This window comes from Meriones unguiculatus, chromosome 4 (genome assembly GCF_030254825.1).
Source record: "Meriones unguiculatus strain TT.TT164.6M chromosome 4, Bangor_MerUng_6.1, whole genome shotgun sequence".
Lineage (NCBI taxonomy): Eukaryota > Metazoa > Chordata > Mammalia > Rodentia > Muridae > Meriones > Meriones unguiculatus.
In genome coordinates this window covers 17624399-17647753 of record NC_083352.1, presented here as the reverse complement: position 1 = coordinate 17647753, position 23355 = coordinate 17624399, and the positions used below count along the sequence as shown (strand labels likewise).

General features: G+C 51.0%; 1 protein-coding gene across 12 annotated transcripts in view; it reads right to left on the bottom strand.

Annotated features, from left to right (window-relative positions):
• Window positions 1-2261: 2261 nt before the first annotated feature.
• Window positions 2262-23355, bottom strand: part of Fgfr1 (fibroblast growth factor receptor 1) — a 54555-nt gene continuing 33461 nt past the window's right edge. The window contains exons 3-18 of one of the 12 annotated variants that reach the window (XM_060381521.1): window positions 18895-19161; window positions 17265-17354; window positions 16841-17013; window positions 14023-14146; window positions 13293-13483; window positions 12069-12219; window positions 8999-9201; window positions 7909-8054; window positions 7383-7504; window positions 6835-6945; window positions 6254-6444; window positions 4595-4717; window positions 4274-4344; window positions 3795-3932; window positions 3399-3504; window positions 2262-3299 (exon numbers count right to left, since the gene is read on the bottom strand). In XM_060381521.1, coding sequence (XP_060237504.1) covers window positions 3120-3299; window positions 3399-3504; window positions 3795-3932; window positions 4274-4344; window positions 4595-4717; window positions 6254-6444; window positions 6835-6945; window positions 7383-7504; window positions 7909-8054; window positions 8999-9201; window positions 12069-12219; window positions 13293-13483; window positions 14023-14146; window positions 16841-17013; window positions 17265-17354; window positions 18895-19161 — 2387 coding nt within the window. In that variant the 3' untranslated portion in view covers window positions 2262-3119. Of the gene's footprint in view, window positions 3300-3398; window positions 3505-3794; window positions 3933-4273; window positions 4345-4594; window positions 4718-6253; window positions 6445-6834; window positions 6946-7382; window positions 7505-7908; window positions 8055-8998; window positions 9202-11193; window positions 11339-12068; window positions 12220-13292; window positions 13484-14022; window positions 14147-16840; window positions 17014-17264; window positions 17355-18894; window positions 19162-23355 lie in introns of all 12 variants that reach the window. The other 11 variants (XM_060381522.1, XM_060381524.1, XM_060381523.1 and 8 more) reach the window with 11 other exon arrangements.

Below are 23355 nucleotides of genomic sequence, written 5' to 3'. Positions count from 1 at the left end.
TAACACTTGGGGCACCTGGTCATAACCACAGGCTGAAACCTCACCGGCAATGCTCTGGCCAATGATTAGTAGCCACAGTTGCAGATTCCAAGGATGGGAATGCTCCCCCATGGATGAGTTCCAGGCAGAGCAGCACACAGCTCTGGCACACCCTGGAGTGTGTGGTGGCATGGCCACTGAATGCACGACTTTTATGTACTGGAACACGCATGTGTCTGGGAGGCAGTACAGTAAAGACAATTCTGAAGGCTCTGACATGTCAGAGGGAACCTGTTCCAGTCCTTCAAAACGTCAGTATTATTGTTCGTTTAATTTTCTTTTAGACAGGAGTCCCACTGTGCATTTTTGGCAAGCCTTGAACTTACAACGTAGACCAGGCTGGCCTTGAACTCAGATCTGCCTGCCTCTGCCTTCTGAGTGCTGGGATTAAAGGCATTCGTCACAGGTCCAGACAACTTCAGGGTTCTTGCTGGTCTTCTCCCTTCTTGGTTTCTACCAGCTAAGGGGATGGACGGCCACACAGTGTTGCCTCATAGCCCTCTTTTCTCCCTCACTGCTCGCCCCTCCCCTGCAGCTGCAGATGCTCTGGCTCCACCAGCTGCTAGCAATCTCACTGCGAGCATCTTTTGGCCCCAACATGCACCTGTAGTGACATCAGACACGGCTCACGTCTTACCCAGAATCCTGCTACAGTAGTTGCTGTTGGCATTTATAATAGTATAGCTCTGCACCTGTGTCTGGTCTAGTCCCGTACAAGCCATCTTGGTCATGCCCAGGGTTTCACAATGCTCCACCCAGGCCAAAGACTCCCATTTGCAGGTTAGGTCTGTTACTTCGGAGCAGACTGGCTCATTCCCTAATACTGAGAGAGATTTTAGCTTGCTGGCTCCACCCAGTGGCAGCTGATCAACACGGAGAGTTCATTACCATTAAGGCAGATTCCTTCATCTGTGTTCAATCTTACTTACCTGAAATCAATATATTACATTAACAGAGCCAAGGGACTGATGATCTTTAGCCTGTGGCAATTAGAAAAGATGGAAAGGCAGTATCGATCGATGCCTCGGCCATATTTTAACCCCTGGGAAACCAGACTGAAGATGCAGTGCTCTAAGGGCACATCTTCATTATATGCGCTGATTCCCTTTCCCAGGAGACTCAGTCTGGTCATCTAAGTAAAACAGCCATTTCATTTTCTTTCAGGTCAATTTCACTGTCTTTTATTTGATAGCCGTCCCTGTCTCTGGGGATATTTGTGGGCAATTTGAATAGTAACAGCAAGAACTTCAGTGCTGTATAGTTCCTAGTCCCTTTCCTCGAGTCATGTACATCCCTTATAGACTCTCCCATCCATCCACACAATACTGAGTCAGGCAGAGCTGAGGGAGAAATTCTGGTCACTATTTTAACAAAGACAGACACTATGATAGGGTCTCCAAGCAAATGAGTTTGAGCTAAAATTCATTTCCTGGCCCTCTTTGCCAAATTATACTCTCTTTCAGCATAAAAACCACCTGTAATATTTTGTTGGACAGTTAGTTACATGTGCACAGAGACAAACAGTGGTAAGAACTCTAGGATGATGACCCAACCACAGCTACCAAAGCTGCCCAGTTCAGAACGTATTTAAAGTAGCAGCCTAACCCCTACAGGATGCAAGCTTATTGAGCTGTTTGTTATTCAGCAACAACCCAGCAAAAAGCGCTAAGGACAGAGTGATGCTGGTTTGAATAAGGTACCGCTAACAACCAGCAGGTGGCAGAAGTAAGTTTCCAAGCAGACCCAAACCAAAAGAAATGAGTTTTCCCTTTCGTGGAGGGATGGAAAAACTATAGATGCAACCTGATTAGCAGGCAGGGACCCAGGGAGGAAGAGACACATGGGAGAGGAAAATAAAAAAGTCGGTTGGGAAAGTCAAAACACCCGAATACAGAACTAGCTTTGGGTGACAAATTTTCTGTCACGGATGCACAGGCTCACTCGCACGGCGTCTGGGGTTCTGTTCCGTTCTATTCTCTGGCTGGTCTCATCCTGAGGAAAACAAGCCTGTGGTTGTTGGCCTTCGGCCTTCAGTACCTATCTTCTTTCCCAAAGCATCAGAGATAGAAGGGTTGTCTGGGAGGTCTTCACGCATGATTCCAGAAGGAAGAGGTGGTCATGAGGAAATGAAGCACGCAGTGCCAACAGTCATGGCCCCTCAGTCCCTGTCTCCTTCCTTTGCAGTGGATATCTGCTCCCTTTTCACACACCCAGGATAAAAATGAAGCAGCAGCAATTTTTTTATTGAGGGACCTAAACTGAAAATAGGTTTAAAACATAATTTAAAAAAATAAAACAGCAAAAGTAGCAAAAAATATATGACCTTTTAAAAAACATTTTCCTTTTTTTTTTTTTTTTTTGTTTTTGTTTTTAATATATAGCGACTGATGCGTCCCAGCCACCAGGAGCATCTCACCCAATGGGTAAATCTCTAGTAAGGACCCTTTTAAAAAGACATGTAAATATATACTCAGATTTATACACTTTGTGTTTTCTTCATAGCTATGTACAGAGCCCCAAGTCCAGGGCTCAGCCCAAGGGCATCACTGCTCCCAATCTCGGCCTCCCTGCCTTCTGGTACCAGGTATTTGGTCAGCAAAGCAAATTAATATTGGAATTAAGAAGCCACTGGTACCATCCATCTGCAGCAGAGGTCGCCTTCGGTTAAGGCCTGACCAGAAAGCTCACTGCTTCAGCAGGCCCAAGGCCCCTGCCACCAGATCGCACGGGGCCAATGGGCCAAGAAGAACACTCTGTAAGCTCCCGAGTGCACGCCCATTCCACTTGCTTCCACTCCCCAGACCTCGAGGCAGTGCCAGGCAGCAGGGTGGGTCTTGGTCCAACACTTGGGAAGGAGGACGTGGCTACCATCAAGCACCCGCCTCTTGGCCCCTCTCACACACAGCAGGCTAAGAGGAGGAAGAGGGGTGCCAGGGGGGTGATGGTGGGGTCGGCCACACAGGAAGGCCTCAGTTAGGCACTGGCTCTTGCCAGCAGCAAAGGAGAAAGGCAGTGTGTCCAGCAGGGAACTGTGGACAAGGGACACGGGGGTGACGACGAAGCTGGGAGAGGGTTGGCAGTCAGCGCCGTTTGAGTCCTCCATTGGCAAGCTGGGTGGTCGGGTGTCGGGGCAGACAGGGTTCCTCAGGTAACGGCTCGTGAGAGAAGACAGAGTCCTCCCCTGAAGAGCAGGTGGAGCTCCGTGTGTCAGGGAAGCTGGGGGAGTACTGGTCCAGAGGCATCGACAGGTCCAGATACTCCTGTGACAGGAGAGAAGGGTGAGCGGCCCTTCCTACGACACTGTCCCCTTAGGTGCCTGGGTGACGATGGCCCAAGTTCCAGCCCAGGGCAAGCCCTACCTGGTTAGAGGTCAAGGCCACAATGCGGTCCAGGTCTTCCACCAGCTGCTTGAAAGTAGGCCTCTGAGAGGGCACCGCATGCCAGCAGTCCCGCATCATCATATACCTGAGGCAGGACAGCATGGTCACATGGGGAGGGCAACAGCAGAGTGGGCCAGGGGGCTTGGGGAGGGATGGTCAGGAAGACCACCTCCTCCAAACACAGAGCATTCTCTCACCCCCTGCCCACCGTGCTCCTGCTTCCTTCTGGGCCCAGCTTCGAACCTCAGGAACCGCCCATGAGCCGCTGCCCAAGGAACCCTGTCTGCCCCAGCCTCCAACCCAGCTTGCCAACCATGGACGAAAATGGCCGCCAACTACCAACCCTTCCCAACCTTCCCACAAATCCACACTTACAGCTCATTGGTGCAGTTGCTGGGCTTGTCCATTCGGTGACCCTCCTTCAGCAGCTTAAAAAGTTCTTCCACGGGCACGCCGGGGTACGGGGAGCCACCCAGAGTGAAGATCTCCCACAAGAGCACCCCAAAAGACCACCTACAGGAGAGCACAGTGCCACTGTCACAACACGGGGTGAGGCTGCCCTTGGGGGTTCTTTCACAAGTCCTCTTGAAAAGTCAGCATAGGAGGTGCTTATCTTGAACCTCTCCTGCTTCAACACAGCCCTTAAGTTCAGGGGTGGTGGTGGTGGAGGGACACAGGAGACAAGGGGGCGGCAAGGGGCAAGGAAGGCGGGACCATGTCGTCGATGGAACAATATTGCTTCCCCCCGCCCCCCACTCTGAACCACCCAATGAGATTCTCATCAGCCTAGGGATGCAGGGCTGTTAGGATTGTTTCCCCGGTGTATCCCAGATAAGTGTGCCTCTCCAACTCACACATCGCTCTGGTGGGTGTAGATCCGGTCAAACAATGCCTCAGGTGCCATCCATTTCACAGGCAGCCGGCCCTGCAATGCAGCATTGCATGTGTGTGTGTGTGTGGGGGGTACTGACACACATGACTCATGGGATGAACTGAAGATGATGGCTCCAGGCGGTGAGGGGACAGGTAGGTAGGACCCCGGGCATGGAACAGACACTCTCAGCCCACCCTCCAGCCCCTTTTCTTAGACCACGGAACCCTAGGTGAGTAGAGCAGAGGCACTGAAGTGGGCAGGAGCCTAGCGGCGTGGGGCCCAGGCCACGCGAGACCCTTACGTTGGTGGTTTTCTTATAGTAGTCGATATGGTGAATGTCCCGAGCCAGGCCGAAGTCTGCGATCTTCATTACATTGTCCTCGGTCACCAGGACATTCCTAGCAGCCAGGTCTCGGTGTATGCACTGTAGAGGGAAGAGCAGGGAGGGGTGACCACCCCGAACTGCCACTCAGCCACCTAGCACCCTCAACTCCAGCACTTACTGTGTAGCAGGCGGCAGGACCACTTTGCCTCACAGGTCCTCTAGCCCACACACATGCCCTCTGGTCACGCCCCAGACCCTGTAGACACCCCCATACCCTCTAGAACCCCCCCCAAGTATTCGTTAATTCCAGACACCTTCAACTGCAGCCTTTGCAGTCTTTTAGCAAAGCCTCCAAAGCCTTCTCTCTTCATCCTAACCTCTAACCTTGAGAATTACAACCGCAAAACAGACCCTTTGGGCTTAGGCTAGGTCTGTGGAGATATGGGTGCCGAGCCTGTCCTGCAGAGCATGTCTGCAGTGGGAAGGGAGTTCAAACAAAGATACAGTGAGCACTTTCTGTGACGGGCACTTTCACAGGCGTAGTTCATCTTATCCTCACAGTAATGCTACTACACAGGAATAAACACTCTTGTTTTGTAGCTGAGGAAATACAGGTGCTTGAGAGATGAAGAGCACTGGCTGCTCTCCCAGAGCTCCTGAGTTCAAGTCCCAGAAACCGCATGGAGGCTCACAACCATCTATAGTGGGATCTGATGCCCTCTTCTGTCATAAAAGCGTACACGCAGGTAGAGCACTCATATAAATAAACTTGTTTTGTTTTTGTTTTTCGAAACAGGGTTTCTCTGTATAGATTTGAAATTTGCTCTCTACAGACCAGGCTGGCCTCAAACTTGGAAAGATCCGCCTGTCTCTGACCCCTGAATGCTGGGATTAAAGGATTTAACACACCAATGCCTAGCAGATAAATAAATCTTAAATAAACAAACAAACAAATAAACAAACAAATAAATATAAAGCTGGGTTCAGTGGCATATGCCTATAATACCAGGACTTGAGAGACTGAGGCGAGATAATTACAAACTTAAGGCCAGCCTATGCTACATGATGAATCTAAGGTTGGCCTCTGTTAAAAACAGCACCTTAATTTCAAAAAGAAAAACATAAATGAAAAATAGCAAAATAGCTGCCTGCACGTACTTGCAATCCCAACACTCAGGGAGGCAGAGGCAAGGAGATCTCTCAGTTTGAGGCTAGCCTGGTCTATAAAGCCAGTCCAGGAAAGCCAAGGCTACACAGAGAAACCCTGTCTCGAAAAACAAAACAAAACAAAACAAAACAAAACAAAGGTGTCTGAGTCTATACAGTAAGTGTTTACATTGACTGCAACCTCTCCAACCTAAATCATTCTGACCCCAAGGCTACAAGGGCTCTCCCAGCTTTTTGAGAGCCTAACAAGATACACACAGACACACAGACAGACAGACACAGACAGTCAGGCACCCACAGCTCTAAGGGATTAACATTCCTAAGCCAGAGCCAGCTATGGAAAGGCACCCAGAGGCAGAAGGACCAGGAGCTCCCGGCCAGCTGTGGACCATGGAGACATAAACTGGAGTGCTAAGTGGGTTCAGCCCCACCCTGCCTTTGTGGGAAGGGATGCATTCGGCTCGGTACCTTCTTAGAGGCAAGATACTCCATGCCCCGGGCCACCTGATAGGCACAGGACACCAGATCTTTGGAAGACAGCTGTTCCTCAGGATTGTGGCTGGGGTTGTAGCAATATTCCAGCCCAGGAGGCCTCCGGGCCTGCAGGTACTCCCGAAGGTTGCCTTTGGAGGCGTACTCTACGATGACGTAAAGAGGACCTGAGAGCACAAAGACCACAGGTCAGGCAATAGGCTCCCAAGTGCAGCTACACCAACGGAAGGCTCGCCTACTGTCACAGTCCACGTGTGTCCCATGCCTAGCATAAACCCTCTTTCCTGCCTCCACCGGAGGGGGACAGAGAAGTCATTCTGCCCAAGGCCAGAGAAAGGATTCTTCCCAGTGTTGTCCAGAAAGCCAAGGACAGGAGCCTTAATAGTAGACTCCAATATCCTTATTCCGATTCACACACTCAATCTAGGTGAATGCCAATCAGGCCAGACCGGCCCCTTAGAAACACATGAACGCCCCTCCCCCACCTCCCGCCGCCCCACCAAGCCAGTGTCTCAGCCGATGCCCAGAGCCCAGACCTGACCCTAGCAGCCACCTACCATCCTGTGTGCACGCTCCCAGCAGGTTGATGATATTCTTGTGCTTCCCAATCATCTTCATCATCTCCATCTCTGAGATCAGATCCGACAAGTCCTTCTCCGTTGCGTCGGCTTCGCATACAGAGCAAAGAGGGAGGTGAAGGAGATGGGAAGGACAGCTAAGGACTGGGACGGTGGGGGCAGTGGGGGAGGGGTGCAGATGCAGGAGGAAAGCCCCTTTCTCCAGGACTTGCTTTTTCCCTCCTACTACTTCCCACCCAGGAGCCAAGACTACCACCCCGTGGTACTGAAATGCGGCTAGAGATAACTGTGAGTAAAGGCAGCCAGTTATGGGACTAAGATGAGCACCGGAGCCCAGGGCAACACCAAGAAACAAGAGATTTAAATGCTGGGTGCGCCACCGCCCCTCCCCCACTCCCAGATTAGCCCTTCAGGCAGTGTAGCTGGTGCGAGTGATGACAGCAGCACAGGATGTCCTCTACTTGGTCCAGACCTACTTTGCTCAGAAAGGAGAGACTACCCTGACAGGAATCAGAATCATCACTCACACTTCAGCATCTTCACAGCCACTTTGGTCACGCGGTTGGGTTTGTCTTTGTCCAGCCCGATGGCCTCTGCCAACACCACCTGCCCAAAGCAGCCCTCTCCAAGGGGCTTGCCTAAGACCAGTCTTGAGTGGGAAACAAATAGTGACAGTCAGGGCTGGACAAACAGGGAGAGGCGGCGCTGGTAAAGGTCAAACTACCCCTTCCTCCTGGATTTTCTGACACAGGGTTTCTCTGTGTAGCCTTGGCTAGCTTAAACTCACTCTGGATCACACCAGATCAGACTGGTCTCGAACTCACAGAGATCCACCTGCCTCTGCCTCCCCAGTGCTGCTATTAGAGGCATGTGCTGGCACCACCACCCAGGAAGGTCAAACTTTTATAGGCCAAGCTCATCCCCCATTTTCCTGGTATTTCACTCAACCAAGAGCAGGAAGTAGCAAGTACCTAGAAGGCCTCAGCATACACAGTTTCTACACCTAGAACAAGTGTGGGGGCCCTCAGCAGAATATGACAGTGGTGTTGTTACCTGTCTCGAGGCAGCTCCCAGCGCGGATCTTCAGGAAGTTCATACTCAGAGACTCCAGCGAGCATGGGGGTCCCGCTGGAGGACAGTCTCGAAGGCCGAACCAGGAGAACCCCAGAGTTCATGGATGCACTGGAGTCAGCTGACACCTGTAAGAAAGAGTGGGGTCACCCTTCTAGCAAGGAGAGGGTGAAGCGGTCACTGGCTCCTCCCAGATCCCCAGCTTTTTGCCATAGACTTGCTGCTCTCACTTAAACAGTGTGGTGAGAAAAACACAACACAACAAAACCAAACCACCCGTAAGCGCAGGTGCTCCATGACTAAGTAATTTCTATCATCAGAAAGTCTTTCTGGAGCCAGGCGGTGGTGGCGCACACCTTTAGTCCCGGCACTTGGGAGGCAAAGGTGGGTGATCTCTGAGTTTGAGGCCAGGCTGGTCTACAGAGCGGGTTCCAAGGCTCCTGGGGTTACACAGAGAAATCTTGTCCCAAAAAACCAAAAGTCTTTCTGGGCTCCATTTTACCCACCTATACCTCTTCCAGCTTGCTGATTTATAATATTATAATGGCTTTTGCATTTTCATTATTATTATTTATTTATTTTGGTTTTTTGAGACACAGTTTTTCTGTGTAGCCTTGGCTGTCCTGGACCCACTCTGTAGACCAGGCTGGCCTCAAACACACAGAGATCCACCTGCCTCTGCCTCCTGTGTTGGGACTACAGGTGTGCACCATATAACAGCTCTTTTCTTGTCTCAGTGCTCTATAAAAACTCTCCCTCCAAGGGGTTCCTGATCTCTAAGACACTTTCTGGGTCAGCAGTGTTCTGAGGAACAGTTACTCAGTCGCACACCTGGACCTTCTAACCCACTTCCTCTCACCATGTCTCAGGTGTTAGAATGAGGCCTCTGTGGCCGGGGTACAGGGTGGGCAGGCACAGAGCCAGAGTTAGTTTATAATGTTCCCCTGTGTCCGGTCCAGGATGGAGCAAAGTCCAACCAAAGGAGTGGATGACGAAGAGCTGGGAGGGGAGGAAACGGACCAGGCCCCGGAGGCGAGGCAGTGGTCAGCGTGCAGATCCCCCATCTACTTTCTGTTACCTGTCTGCGCAGAGGGATGCTCTTGGCCAGCTTGTGCACAGCCATCTGGCTATGGAAGTCGCTCTTCTTGGTGCCGCTCCGCATCTTGTAGATGATGACAGAGCCCACCATGCAGGAGATCAGGAAGGCCCCGGTGCAATAGATAATGATCTCCAGGTAGAGCGGTGACGTCATCACGGCCGGTCTCTCTTCCAGGGCTGAGTCAGTGGACAGGGGGTCAGCAGGTCACAGTGCTTTGCTCAGAGAGGGATGTCCCGTGAGAAACCCAAAGCCTGCTCCTTTCCCCTGAGAGAATCTGGTTGGCTCCCAGCTAAGACTGGGATTCTGGCATCCAAAAGGACCAGACATTTTGGGACCTCGGAGGCATCTTTAAGCCCAGAGAAGGTAAAGCCTAGACTATCCCGCTATACGAGCCTAGTACTCATTAATTCCAGGACCTCCTTGCTTGGCTTGCTCCTGGGCTAGACGGGTACCAGAACCTCAATGCTGTGCATATATATCACACAGAGACAGGCTGTCATGTCCTAGGGACTGGGACAGTCCTCAAAGCACAAAACATGGAGTGGCCCTCAGAGTGACGCCTCATGAATGCTCATGGTAGCCATCCTGTGTCCTTCTAAACACCTGTCACCTCTGTTAGATCAGACGAGTAAATGGATGACACGTAGGCAAAATAAATTTAAAGCCTAGCTATGTCTCTAGATAAAAGGAAATGTGAGATGGGGTAGGGGGGCATCATTTTAATTCGTTCTTTCACCTCTGTGTAGAATTCCTATTGTGCTGGCTAGTTTTATGTCAACTCGACACAAGCTAAGATGAGAAGATGCCTCTATCAGAATGGGCTCTCGGCAAGCCTGTGGAGCACTTTCTTAATTACTGACTGATGGCAGAGGAGCCCAGCCCACTGTGGGTGTGCCATCCCGTGGTGCTGGGCGCTACACAAAAGCAGGTTGAGCAAGCCAGTAGGCAGCACCCTTTCACGGCCTCTGCATCAGCTCCTGGCTCCGGGTTTCTGCCTTGGATGATGAACTGTGATATGGAAGAGCAGAATAAACCCTTTCCTTCCCAACTTGCATGGGTCTCACCACCACAGTAACAGTAATCCTAACTATGACATATCCCAGTTCCAACTGGCCGGTCAGTCTCCTTTCCCTTCAGCACAAGAAACAGTGTCTGCCTACCGGAAGCTCCTGGCCCCGCACGGAAACACCCCCCCCCCCCGCCAGTCCCCACCCCTTTCAAAACCTCAGTCAGCCAAAGAAAAAGTGACACTCTGGGAGTCCTCCCGGCCCCACAAGGAAACGACAGAGCTGATGACAGGGAAAGTGTCCTGTTTGTCCTTTCCCCCAACGTCAGGAAATGAAGACTCAGGGAGCACAGACTGAACGACAATAATAAAGACAGGCTGCGTCTCTGCTAGCGGTGGTGAGTGAGACTTCGGGCCAAGCCAAGGCAAAAGGAGGAGCAGAGAGGGAACGCACTTAGCGGCCACAGAAGAACAGCGCTCAGGCCACATGCAGGCACAAACCAACCTGGCCCTGTGGTCACCAGCCCACCACCCGGCAAGGCTACAGGGCTCCTTCCTTCCTGGCTGGTAGGCAGACACAGACCTCCCCACTTGGGAGGGGAAGGCCGGGAGAGGTGGGTCAGAGAAGTCAAATGGACACCATTAGGCCTCCTAGGTGGCTAAGACAGGCCTTTCTTAAGGTAGCCCAAATATGCCATCCAGGTATGCCAATCAAAGTGCAGCAGAGTGAAGAGTGGGCCAGCAACACTCCATGAAGCCATATGCTCCTACTGGCCAAGGACCTGTATTCAAGGAGAAGAGGTCCAGGGCCTTTCTTGCTGACACATTTGGGAATGGCTAAAGAAGACCCCGTAATTCAAACCCTCAGTACCAAAATGGATGCTCTCCTCAAGGATGGAAGGAGCCTGCGCTAGGCAGCCCTGCTGCAAGGTAAACCCAGAGCTCATGCATTCATTACACTGATCAGGGAGAGCCAGACAGTTGTGTCTGAAAATCCAAGACCACACTCCCCACCCCCCATGTGCCTCAAAGCTGGAGCAAAAGGGGCATGCAGCAGATGGGAGCTGTCCCTTTGTGGCTCTCCCCGGCCCTGTAATGGATGCGCCGCGCCCGTGGCACCGTGGCAAAGGCAGGACATGGAAAGGATCGGTGCAGTGTATACCTTCCAGAACGGTCAACCATGCAGAGTGATGGGAGAGTCCGATAGAGTTACCCGCCAAGCACGTATACTCCCCCGCATCCTCAAAGGAGACATTCCGCAGATGAAGCACCTCCATTTCCTTGTCGGTGGTATTAACTCCAGCAGTCTAGAAGAGACGACGGAAGCAAAATGGACAAGCACAGAGACATGAGACCTCAGAGAGGCGGAGGAGCAGAGGGGACAGAGAAGGGAACCGAAACCACAGGAAGAAATGATCCCCAGCATCTCCCTGCAACAAGGCAAAAATAAAACCACCAGGCAGCGAAACCTGTTAGAGGAAAAGAGTGAGGCCCTGAGGGAGGCGCTCCGCAGACCTCGGGAGACGACGGCGTGGTTACCCTTCACCAGACGCTGGCAGCCGCTGGCCCAGCCAAGCATGCGGGCGGTGGGCAGCATGGAGAAATGGGACCTGGCAGGTGGGGGGCTGTTTGGTTTTACATAAAGACAGTCAGACGGCAGGAAAAGAAAGGCAATCTCACCCCACCCCCAACACACATGCACACGCACGCACCAGACACACAGGACCTGCAGATACTGGTTTGAAAGATACCTCCTCTTAGCCACCATTGAAAACTTCAGTCTGAAGTATCATTTGTAACATCATACAAGTCCATGATAGGCACAAGTACACACACATACACACACACCACATATCCATAAGGCACAGAGGGAAGCACACAGTACCAAACCAAACCAGGCCCCCCAAGCCAGGGATTTTTCCATGGCTCTGGGCATTAGGAACGCAGTAGGAGGAAGGGCTGACTTCCCAACCTGCCCCAGCAGTGTGGGGCCTAAATCAAGTACCCGGTATAGGGCCCCGTCCATCTCCCCGTTACCTTTTGCCACAGGTCTGGTGACAGTGAGCCACGCAGACTGGTTAGCTTCACCGATATAATTGGAAACCTTACACACATACTCCCCGCTCTGGGCCTCTGTCACATTGAACAGGGTCAGCACCTCTGCATCCGAGCTATTAATCCCCGAATGCTGGAACAAACCAATGACACACCAGTCAGTTGGGCAAACACTGAGATGTGGCCACGCTGGGCTCCTGGGTAACTTTCTGTCAGGGCCCAAGGAGCCTTCAAGGCAAGGGAGATGCTGAGAGCTACAGTCTTCTGAGTGGAACAAAAGGAAACTGCTAAATAAGTGTGGATGGAGAGGGAAGGCTGAAACAGTAAAACAGAAGGGAAAGGGGGAGGGAGAACCGAGAAGAAAAAGGGCAATGGAAGGGGGGGGAGAAAAAGGAAAGGAAGGGAAGGGGAGGGTGTGGGAGGGAGGAGAGGGGTCACTGTCCCAAAGCAAATATTCGCTGTGTGTTAAACTCCACCCCCCACCCCCCACCAAGACTGGGGTGGGAACTTGTAATCGGAGAAAGAGCTCCAAGGCCCAAAGCTAGAGCTGCCCCCTTTGTTCCAGAATGTTTTCAGCACCAGTGGCAAAGAGAAGGGACAGCCAGTAAATCTGCAGGACAGCCAAGGCAGGGGAGGATGAGGTCTAACTTCTGGTTATTCCTGCAGCCAGATCCACTGGAGACTTAGCCAATTGCCTCCCTGGATTAATGGAGCATTCAGGGACAATGAGAGGCTGGGAGTGAGAGGAAAAAGGAAGAGAATGCCATTACTCCTCAGGCGGCTTAGAATTTACAGGTGGCATTTGCTTTTCCAGCTATTCCAGCAACACCCTTATCAATTACCTCGTTCGCCAAAAGACTGTAACTTAGGCAACAAGCAGGACTGACACTGGGAAACATTTGCTGTTGGAAGGCTGTGGTCCCAGGCCTCGAGCAAACAGGAGTTTTAATGCTTTCCTTGAGTAGCTGACCCAAGATCCCGAGTCACTCTCCAGGCTCTTTAGGAACCAGCAATCGGCGTCACCCACTCCACCCTCTGTTCCCAGGTCACCCCATCTTCCGCTGTCACCAGCCTGTGGCTAGATTCCTACCAAGATGGAGTATGTGCCTTCTGGGTAAGGCTGAGTGCCTAATCCCAGACACCGAGCCCCGGGGAGACAGCTGGTCCCCTTCCCAGGAGACTAGCCAAGAATGAGGTGAAAATTACCTTCAGGATCTGGACGTACGGCAGGTTGTCTGGCCCAATCTTACTTCCGTTCACCTCGATGTGCTTCAGCCACTGGATGTGAGGCTGTGGGTCGCTGTACACTTTACACATGAACTCCACGTTGCTGCCCAAGGCCACAGTCTTGTTGGCAGGTAACCCTGCCTGAAGGATGGGCCGGTGAGGAGACCGCTCTATGGAGGAAAGGATGGACATGTTAAGAATCTTCAGTGGCCTGGTCCTGCCTCGACTGCTGACAGAGGTAGGACCTACCCTGTCTGATTCCCCAGCACCCTTCCTGCTGCCTCTGCTAAACTCCAGCTCCTCCAACCTGATCTGGGGGAAGGGATGCCACTTCTTCCAGCCCTGCACACACACATTTTCAGTCACAGCTAAGTCTCTTGTCTACACAGAGATGCACCCCCAGATTCCAGCATCTTAGACCCTCCCCAGATCTCCCAGACCAGAATCTTCTTCCTGAACTACATCAGTGTTCATCAATTTCATTGCTGGCAAGTTTCAAAAGCTACCTCCTCAGGGTTGACGAGATGGCCCACTGAATAAAGGTACTTGCCACCAAGCCTAAATCTTAGGGCCCACATGGTGGAAGGAGACAACCAATTATTCCTACAATCCTCCTGTGATCCATCCTAAGGCCTCAGACTCCTCAACTGCCTTTTCCCACCCTGCCCTTTCCTCTAACTGACTCTTGCCCCCTTGGCCCTAGCCTTACCTACAACATCAAGCTGGTAGGTGTGGTTAATACTGCCATACTCATTCTCCACGATGCACGTGTAGTTGCCCTTGTCAGAAGGCACCACGGAGTCCATTATGATGCTCCAGGTAGCGTAACGGACCTGTAGGACACGGACGAGGGGCTTTGCTGAGGGTCTGGGGGAGGATGTGTATGGGAGCAGCAGAGGCAAGCAGTGCTGTACCATTAGCCAAAGCAAAGCACAGTAGGACTGGCTCTCGGTTCGCTTACACTCTGAACACATCCTGCAAACTAAACTAGCATGGTATGAAGACACTGGACAAGATGGCTCAGTGGATAAAGGTACTTGCCACCAAGCCTGAATCTTAGGACCCAGATGGTGGAAGGAGACAACCAATTATTCCCACAATCCTCCCATGATCTCCATCATGGCTTCCACATGTACACACAAAATAAATGACAACAAAACATAACAACAACAACATAACAACAAAAACCCTGCCTCTTCTTCTGGATGACTCTGGTCAAATCTGTACTCAACCACCGAGGAACTGTGACAAGCTGTTCAGCACAGTTGCCCTTTGACATTTGTCTTCTCACGAGGTTACAAAGTCTTTATGGGATAGAATGCTGCCTTGTCCTAGCTAAAGCACTGTAATTTGCAAACAAAAGTACTTGGTAGGTTGAGGTCACCCTTTCCCATATTCTTTCTAAGAAAGAAAGAGAGAGAGAAAAAGAGAAAGAGAAAGAAAGGAAGAAAGGAAGGAAGGAAGGAAGGAAGAAAGGGGAAAAAAAGAAAAGAAAGAGAGAGAAGGAAGAAAGGAGAAAGAAGGAAGAAAAAGAAAGAAAAGAGAGAAGGAAGGAAGAAAGAAGAAGAAAAAGAGAGAAGGAAGGAAGGAAGGAAGGAAGGAAGGAAGGAAGGAAGGAGGAAAGAAAGAAAGAAAGAAAGAAAGAAAGAAAGAAAGAAAGAAAGAAAGGAAGGAAGGAAGGAAGGAAGGAAGGAAGGAAGAAAAAAAGGAAGGAAGAAAGGAAGGAAGGAAGGAAAAAAGGAAGAAAGAAAGAGAACTTGGAGTGATGGCACATGCCTATAGCACTCGGGAGGCAGAGGCAGGTGGATCTTTGTGAGTTCAAGGCCACCCTGGTCTACAGATGGAGTTTCAGGACAGCTAAGGCTACACATAGAAAACCTGGCTCAAAACAAAAACAAACTGAATAATAAACAATAAAGAGAAAGATCTATTTTTACTTAAGTGTGTGTGTGCATGTGCGCGCATAGGCGCCCACACAAGCCCTGGAGCTGGAGTTATAGGTGGTTGTGAGTTGCCTGATGTGAGTGCTGGGGAACAGGAGTCTGGTCATCTCGAAGAGCAGTACACGCTTAGCCACTAAGCCGTCTCTCTGGCTAGTTGCTCCTCCTACTTTTCTTATACAAGAGCAACAAGAATCTATGCATGGTGGCACATGCCTGTGATCTCATCTCTTGGAAGGCTAAGACAAGAAAGGGGGTTGGGAGTTCCAGTACGGTCTGGGGTATAAAGAGAAGAAAAGTAGTCTCACAAAAAAAGCCAAGAAGGTAAGAGAAAAGGGACTCTAAAAATGTTCTTCCTACAAATACAAAGGACTTGGCCCAGAAGGGAAAGGAAGTAGCTTGTCAGTACAGGAAATGCCTAATGGTATCAATAAGCTAGACACTTTCACCTGTTGATTTCCTGGCAAATGTCTGCTGAGTTTGTCCACTTCATATTCTCTTATAGGAAGGCGACTGGTTTTCCCTTTTAGGACTTGGGAGCTGAAGACCTAACTCAATGGTGCAAGCTTAGTAAGCACAATGGAGGAGCAGAAGGATGAGGAAAGGAGATGGGCAAGGGGGGGGGGTTTCTATGTATTAAAACATATTTATACTCTCTTATCTGATAATTTCATTTCCAGTAATCTGTCCTGAGAAAGGTCCTTAAAAGTGCAAAAGAAAGAAAGAAAATGAACAGGCATCTTAAAACAAAACAAAACAAAACAAACAAAAACAAAAAAACAGACGTGTGTTGTGGCACACACCTGTGATCCCAGCACTTGGGGAGGCAGAGGCAGGCAGATCGATGTGAGTTTGAGGCCAGCCTGTCTACAAAGTGAGTCTAGGACAGCCAAGGCTACACAGAGATACCCTGTCTCAAAAAGCCAAAAAGAAAAATAACAACATAACAAAAGTGTTAAAGAGGGCCAGGCACATGCCTTTCTTTAATCCCAGTACTCGGGACACAGAGGCAGTCTGATCTCTGTGAGTTTGAGGGCAGCCTGTTCTTCATAGTGAGTTCCAGGCCAGCTAGGGCTAAGTAGAGAGACGCTGTGTCAAAAACCAAAGAAAGGAGGGAGGGAGAGAGGGAGGGGCTGGCAGTGGCTGGCAAGATGACTCGGAGGGTAAAGGGACGTGTGACCAAGCCTGACGACCTCAGACTGGTTTTCGGAACCCACACTGACTCCTCCAGGTTTTCCTCTGACCTTCTCCCACAAATAAAACATTTTTAAAGTAGTAAAAACCAAAACGCTGCAGTTCCCAGGAACCTGACACCCTCTTCAGACCTCTGCAGGCACTAGGGTCATTGTGGTGCACGCACATACATACATACATACATACATACATACATACATACATACATACAGGTGAAATAATGATTAAATAAACTTTTAAATTAAAAAAAAAAGCAGCAAAAAAATCCCACCTTTTAAAAGGCAATCAAAGCAACAACAAAACCAAATTAATAAAGGCATAAAACACATTTTCTATCCAGGCCCCTATCTAGTGTCTTATTCTACTTCTTCTTTGATATGCACACACACACACCTTGTAGCCTCCAATCCGGTGGTCAGGTTTGAATTCTTTGCCATTTTTCAACCAGCGCAAAGTGGGGTTGGGTGTCCCACTGGACGGGCATTTGAACTTTACCGTCTTGGCAGCCGGCACCGCATGCAGTTTCTTTTCCATCTTTTCTGGGGATGTCCAGTACGGAGCTACAGCTGTCCAGGAAAAATCAAAGGAGACAGATGAGGGTAGCAGGAGTGGTCAGGCCCAGGGGCAAGGGCCCGGGCAGAAGGCAGGACCCCCGTCTACCTGTTCAGTACCTCAGGCCATCTACAGGGGCATCGGCCAGACACCATGGCCCACAGGCCCTCTGAGCCTGTCTCCTCCCACTCTCGGTGGGCCCTTCCCCTAAGTCTCAATTCCTGGGTCTCAAAGGCAAGAAATAAGGTAGAAAACAGTGTCTCACGCCTACGGTTTGGTTTGGTGTTGTCTGTCTCTTTCTCCTCCGAAGAGGAGTCGTCGTCATCATCGTCATCCTCCGAGGAGGGGAGCGAATCTGTGAGGAAGAAGGAGGGGCGCTGAGGCACGTCTGAGCAACCCTAGACTGCCATCCAAACACCTCGGGGTAGTCACAGACAACACAACCATCCACCCTGTAAGGACTCCCAACTCTCTCTAATTTTTGCCTCTGTGACAGTCTGAGTTTAAGAACTACATGCCCCAGTGCTCATCCTGGCTGGCCCAATGCACTGCCTTCTGCCTACAAGTCCAGATGGCTCTAGCAGGACCAGCTACCTTTTCCCACATTTATTTAATTCCAGCCAGTACCACCCGGGCTACCCACCACGGCAGCCGAGGAATCGGTGCCCCTTGGATGTCAGCCTTTGAGAAGCCCAGGCAGATCTAGACATGCTGGGCCTTGAAGTTACTTCTTAAACTGTCGGATGCACAACCTGCAATCTAATATGGATCTCCCGAGGTCTAGGAACTGCCTACTCCTCCCGCTCCCCCCACCCCGCCCCATTTTGGAGTCACAGGCAACTTTGAGCACATTGAATCCTGCAAACCAAATCCAGGTTGTCTACATGAGAATGAAGTGCTCTTAACAGCTGGGCCATTTCTCACCCCAGAGCTGCCTTTTTTTTTTTTCCTCCGAAGTTCTTTTAAGACAGGATCTCCCGCTGTAGAGAAATAGACCAGGCTAGCTTCGAACTCATTTCAGATCCTCTGAAATGCTGGTGTTAAAGTTGTAGACCACTATGCCCAGCTATAGCTACCTTCACTCCCTGACTGGGATGCATCCCACTTAAAAAAAAGGCCATATTTGGTGGCACACACCTTTAATTCCAGCACTTGGGAGGTAGAAGCAAGCAGATCTCTCTGAGTTTGAGACCAGGCTACTGGGCTACAGAGGAGGAGGAGAAGGAAGAAGATGGAGAAGGAGGAAAAGGAAGAAGGAAGAAGAAGAAGAAAGAAGAAGCAGCTAACCAAATATTTATCAGGTCTCTCTTGGGGACTAGGAAACATGTTCCTTAACTGGCGACAAGTTGTAAATGATGCCTGGGGGAAGGTACCAAGCCCCCATCTTGGCGTAAAGGAAGCTGCAGCTTTCCTTCCTTGGATCCTGCTTTTGGGAGAGCCACACTCTAAGGAAGCTTATTCCTAGCATCAAGAGTTCTAGGCTTGCCTGGCTGCACTCATAACGTTCCATAAGCCAGACAACAGGTTTTTCCCCCCACAAAGCCTTGAACATGGCAGTGTACCTGAGCCCTTCCCAAGACAGCAGGAACCTGACTGATGGTCCAGTCACTAAGCCTAGGCCTTGACAAGATGAGGCTGGCTAAGGCCCACTTAGCACGATCTGGGCATGCTGTGCTGGGCAAATCACAGGCTCTTCACACCCCTAAAGCATCCATAAGCACCTCTGGAGTAGGTCTTTGCTACCTGGTCAACCTCTTGAGAGCTAAGCCACGCAGCGGGCAGGGAGCAATGTTAGTGGGCGGCCGTTCTGAAGCAGAGGAGGGAAGGAGGTTCGCCTCCCTTTCAAACTAGCAAATGAAGTCGGAGGAGTGGGGAGGCAGGGCATTGCTACCAACCTGAGACATTGACGGAGAAGTAGGTGGTGTCGCTGCCAGAGGGGCTGCTGGTCACACAAGCGTAGAGGCCAGAGTCAGCGGGGATGGAATCCCGCACCTCCACCTCCTCCCCCGTGATGCGGGTGCGGTTGCTCTCCGCCAGCTGCACCCCGTCCCGCAGCCAGTTGATGCTCTGCACGTCATCGCGAAGCCGACAGCGAAGCTGTAGCGGGTCACCGGGGTGGACCAGGAGTGACTCCACTTCCACAGGGACTCCCCAGGGCTGGGCTGCAGCCACCCACGGGAGCCAGGAAGAAGAGCCAAGTGGGGAAAGGAGGAGGAGAGAGAAAGGGAGTTAGGTGAGCCGCAGGGCACTGCACTGTCGGGGGCCAGGCAGCAGAGCTGGGCATTGGAATATGTACCAGTTACAGATGATGGGCAAGTTGAGATCCCCAGCTCTTCTCCTCCACCCCACTTCTCCGTGAAGTCAAAGAAGAAAGAGGCAAAGTTAGGAAGCAGCCGCAGCAGCATTAAGCAGTGTCTGAACGCCCTCCATTCTAAGCTGGAAAGGTCTTCCCGTGTCTGCAATGGCCCCCGTCCCCATATGCTGCTAAGTCCTTTGCCAAACGGACACTTCCCACCGGAACACCCTTTTCCAGCCCTGTCAGCCTCACCTCCTTCCCTAGCAAATACACCCAACCCCCTCACAAACCCAGCAGCCCCCAAGCCCAAGATGACAGCAGGCATTTGGTCAACAGGGACTCTGGGTACACATGACTCAGCGAGGGGGGGGGGGCCTGGCCCTCCAGCAGCAACACAGATGCATTTGTGGGAGGGCCAGCCAAGGAGAGGTCAGCTCAGGGGAGCCTCCAGCCAACAGGTGTTAGGCCCCAGGCCTGCAGCTGCCACAACAGCCCATTTGCTCTGGCAGCACACCCAGCACGCATAAACCCTCTCTCCTCCGAGGCCGGGGCGCGCTCTCTCCCGTGCCCCGCCTTCCTCTTTTCGAGGTAGTGCCACACTTGGGTGGCGTGGCTGAGAACGGCTCCCTTGAGTTCATATAGGTCAATGTTTGATTCCCTAGCTGGCATGGATTTGGAGGTAAAACCTTGTTGGACCGGGTATGTCACTGGGGGTGAGCTTTGGGGTTTCAAAAGCCCATGTCATACCCAGTCAGCCAATCAGTCCATCTCTCTGTCTGTCTGTCTCTTTTCCTCCCTCGTTCCCTCCGATTTGTAGAAAACACGCTGGCTCAGAGCTGCGGCTCCGGTGCCATGCCTGCCTGCCTGCCGCCATGCTTCCCGCCAAGATGCTCCTGGACTCACCCTCTGAACCGTCAGCAAGCCCCCAATTCGCTGCCTTGCTTTTATAACTTGCCTTGGTCCCGGTGTCTCTTCACAGCAACGGAAAAGTAACTAAGACCCACACACAGGCCTAGGCACCTGCTTCTGCATCTTTGGTGGGGCTGCGCTCACTCACTCAAGTCATCAGGAAGACCCGCACTCTTGGCTTTCCTGGCAGTCAGCCACACTGGCCCAACACATCAGAAAGCAAAGAAGTTTCTGTTCTTTTTTGGATGTTCAAATGAATGACTGGCCTCCTCCTCCGAAGGACTAGCCCCAGGTGCTCCTTCTGCCTGCCACCCGCCTGCTGCCTGAGGGCCAGCACACTCTCCCTCGGCGCTCACCAGTGTTCGGTACCCTCCTGACAGCCAGTTCTCACCATCATCTGGGGAGAGAGTGTGTGGTGGCTTGCTACCATGAGGTGCCCAGTTAACCCCTTGTGGATCTAATGACGTGGACAGTCTCCTCACTGTCTTTCTTCCTGAACCTCCTTTGCCGTTTAAACCCCACCCATTTATTTACTCGGGTCCTCTGAGTCAGAGACTTACCCTGTATCCTAGAGTCTCTGCGGGCTCGTGTGATCACCCTGCTTCCGCCTTGGCCATTTAGGGATTACAAGTGTGTGCTACCACACCCAGGCCTCCCAGCAGCTCCCTTCGTAGCCCTGGCTGACCTGGAACTCACAGAGATCCACCTACTTCTTCCCCTACCAACCTTTACTTACACCAGGACTTCTGTTTCCTGACAGAGTCTGACTATCTGGCCCACAGTGTCTTGAGCCCACTGTACAGAACAGGCTGGCCCTCACCAAAACTGACCCCCCTGGCCCTTTTCTGCAGTGCTGGGGGTGGGATCCGGTACTCTGCAATGTGCTAGGCAAATGCTGTGCCACTAAAGCTACAGCACCGCTTCTCGCCCCTCTCTATTTCAGATTTGTTTTCTTTGTAACTATGTGTCTGTGGGAGCGTGGGGCTCTGGGGAGGACACAGGTGTCATGTCATGCCAGGTGGTTGTGAGCCGCCTGATGTGGTGCCCAGCTGGGACCCTCCACACTGTGATCCTCTGTAGCACTCGGCCATCACTCCGGCTTCTCAATTCCCCCCTTCCCCGTTCCCCCAAAACAGGGTTTTTTGTGTACCACTGGCTGGCCTCAAACTCAAAGATTGGCCTGCCTCTCTGCCTTCCAAGAACTGGGATTAAAGGCGTGCACCACCATTTTAATGACTCTTTCGGAAGTGCTCCATTGGTCTGCACTAGAAACCTTGGGTACACTGGAGGCTGAACGTGGTTTTTCTTCCAAGGAGCTCCCACAGTGTTGTTTATCAGCCTAAGGACTCTCTCACAATACGGGACCATCGCAAGTACAGTCTGGATACTAGGCTAACACGTTTGTTGTGTTCTGGTCAAGGAGAGCACCACAGAGGGGAAGCAGAACACACAGCTGGTTAAAAATAGCCGCTGTGGACTATTCTTTCCACTTTTAATGGTTTACAGTTTTGCCAAGAGAACTTGGACTTGACCCTGAAGGAAAACAGTGAATGTTCCTCCTATTGATCTAATGTCGTTTCCCTCAAGTGATCTCACAGGTTAAATATTTTGCTGCTCATGATCTGTACCAGCCGTGGGTCAACAGTGAACTCAGATTCTCAGACTCAGGCACCATAGAGCTTACTCACACAGGTCCCAGAGACAAAAAGTAGCTCCCAAAGAAACTCAGCAAGGAGAACGTCAGACAGGCATTGCTCCCAAGGGAAACAGCCAGCGGCCTGCCCTTTCCCATGACCATAATTTCCAGCCAGTGCTGACCAACGTGACCAACGTGGAATAGAAACTCACTCCTGAAATCTACGAAGCCACAGAAACCAGCTTTCTTGTTTCTGGGTTGCCTAGAGCCATCTTGGTACAACCTATGTTAAGTTCACACTCTTCCCAGCCCACACTCTGGGTTACATCGTCACATGGCTGACCTAATCAAAATCTTACCCTGGATAGAAAGCAAGACCCAAATCCTTCGTTTTTTGTTTTGTTTCTCAGGACGGAGTTTCTCTGTGTGGACGCAGCCATCCCAGAACTTGCTCTGTAGACCAGCTGGCCTCAACCTCACAGAGATCTGCTTGCCTCCGCCTCCTGAGTTCTGGGAGGCACCTAACCCAAACCTCTCCTGGCCTCCAAGGCTACTACCAATCCTGTCTTCCCACTTCACCCGATCTTGTTCCTGTTTTCCATGGGAATCCAGCCATGGCACTGTATCACCACCCTACACAGGAATCAGATTCCTGACGACACCAGTCATTACCTGGGGTGTTCTCCTGCCTCAGGTAAGTCAAAGTCTACTGCCAGAAACCCCAGCACATGTAAGTCTATGTAGTGTTTAATTTTTCATACATATTCAACAGATTAAAAAAAAATTCTTCCTGAAAGTTCTCCATCCATGGTTGATTGAATTAGTAAGGATAGAATCCATAGATTCTATATAGACATGGAGGGCTGATTCAGAGTTAGAAAAATCATTCAAAAAATCTAATTTTAGACTATTTAATCTCCCTGCATCAAGAAAAATCCATACACAGAAGTGACTCCCCCCCCCCATCTCTCTGTCTGTCGGTCTCTCTCTCACACACAGTTTTTCTCTATAGCCCTGGCTGTCCTGAAATTCATTCACTATGAGCCCAGGCTGGACCATGAACTTGCAGAGATCTTTCTGCTCTGCCTCCCGAGTGCTGGGATTAGAGGTGTGCGCCATTACAACCAGCTCTTGCCCATCTTAGCCACGACCGGTCTCCTTTCTGTTCAATGGGATCACGCTATATGGTCTTGTGTCTTATGATCACACTATATGTGACTGTGTCATGTGGGAAGGTCCTTCTCTGTCATAGTTTGTCTCCATACTTCTTTCTTTTTAGTGGCTGAACAGTATTAAGGTGTAGGATCTATCACATTCCAGGGACACCAGGGAGCAATGTCTCTCAGTGACGACAAATGGCCATACGTTTCCTCTCCTAAGAACTAGCAAGCAACCTAGAACAGAACCGACTCTTAGATTTAGCTCTTAGATGTATGTATGGATTCTCCACTTACAGAGCAGAGATCAAGAAAGCTACTTTGCTGCAGGAGGTGATGGGAAGGTAACCATTCGGAC